Genomic DNA, 341 nt, shown 5'->3' on the forward strand with positions numbered 1-341 from the left:
GCCCCTGGGCCCTCGCTCGGAGCGCGGCGCAGCGGCGCAGGGCAGCAGCAGCAAACCAGCAACAGCAGCAACGCAGCAGCAGCAGCAACGCAACAGCAGCAGCAACGCAGCAGCAGCAGCAGCAGCAGCTGACCTGCGGAGGCAGCTGCTCGAGGATGTCGGGGTGGCAGCAATAAAAGAGCGCGGGGGCCTCGGGGGCCCCCAGCTGGCCCTGGCTGCTGTCGTAGGTGAGGGCCGCAAGAGGCTGCTGCTGAGCAGCACGTGCTGCTGCTGCTGCAGGCACGCGCAGCACACAGGGTTGCTGCTGCTGCTGCTGCTGCTGCGGGCAAGCATCGGCTTCT

At 68.6% G+C, this 341-nt stretch overlaps 1 protein-coding gene across 1 annotated transcript in view; it reads right to left on the minus strand.

The window, feature by feature from the left end:
• Positions 1-341, minus strand: part of ETH_00036490 (uncharacterized protein) — a gene marked incomplete at both ends in the record, with an annotated part of 2198 nt that overhangs the window by 788 nt on the left and 1069 nt on the right. The window contains one exon of the mRNA XM_013375630.1: positions 134-319. Coding sequence (XP_013231084.1) covers positions 134-319 — 186 coding nt within the window. The remainder of the gene's footprint in view (positions 1-133; positions 320-341) is intronic.

This window comes from Eimeria tenella, genomic scaffold (genome assembly GCF_000499545.2).
Source record: "Eimeria tenella Houghton genomic scaffold, Eth_scaff2921, whole genome shotgun sequence".
In the NCBI taxonomy this organism is placed as follows: Eukaryota; Apicomplexa; class Conoidasida; order Eucoccidiorida; family Eimeriidae; genus Eimeria; species Eimeria tenella.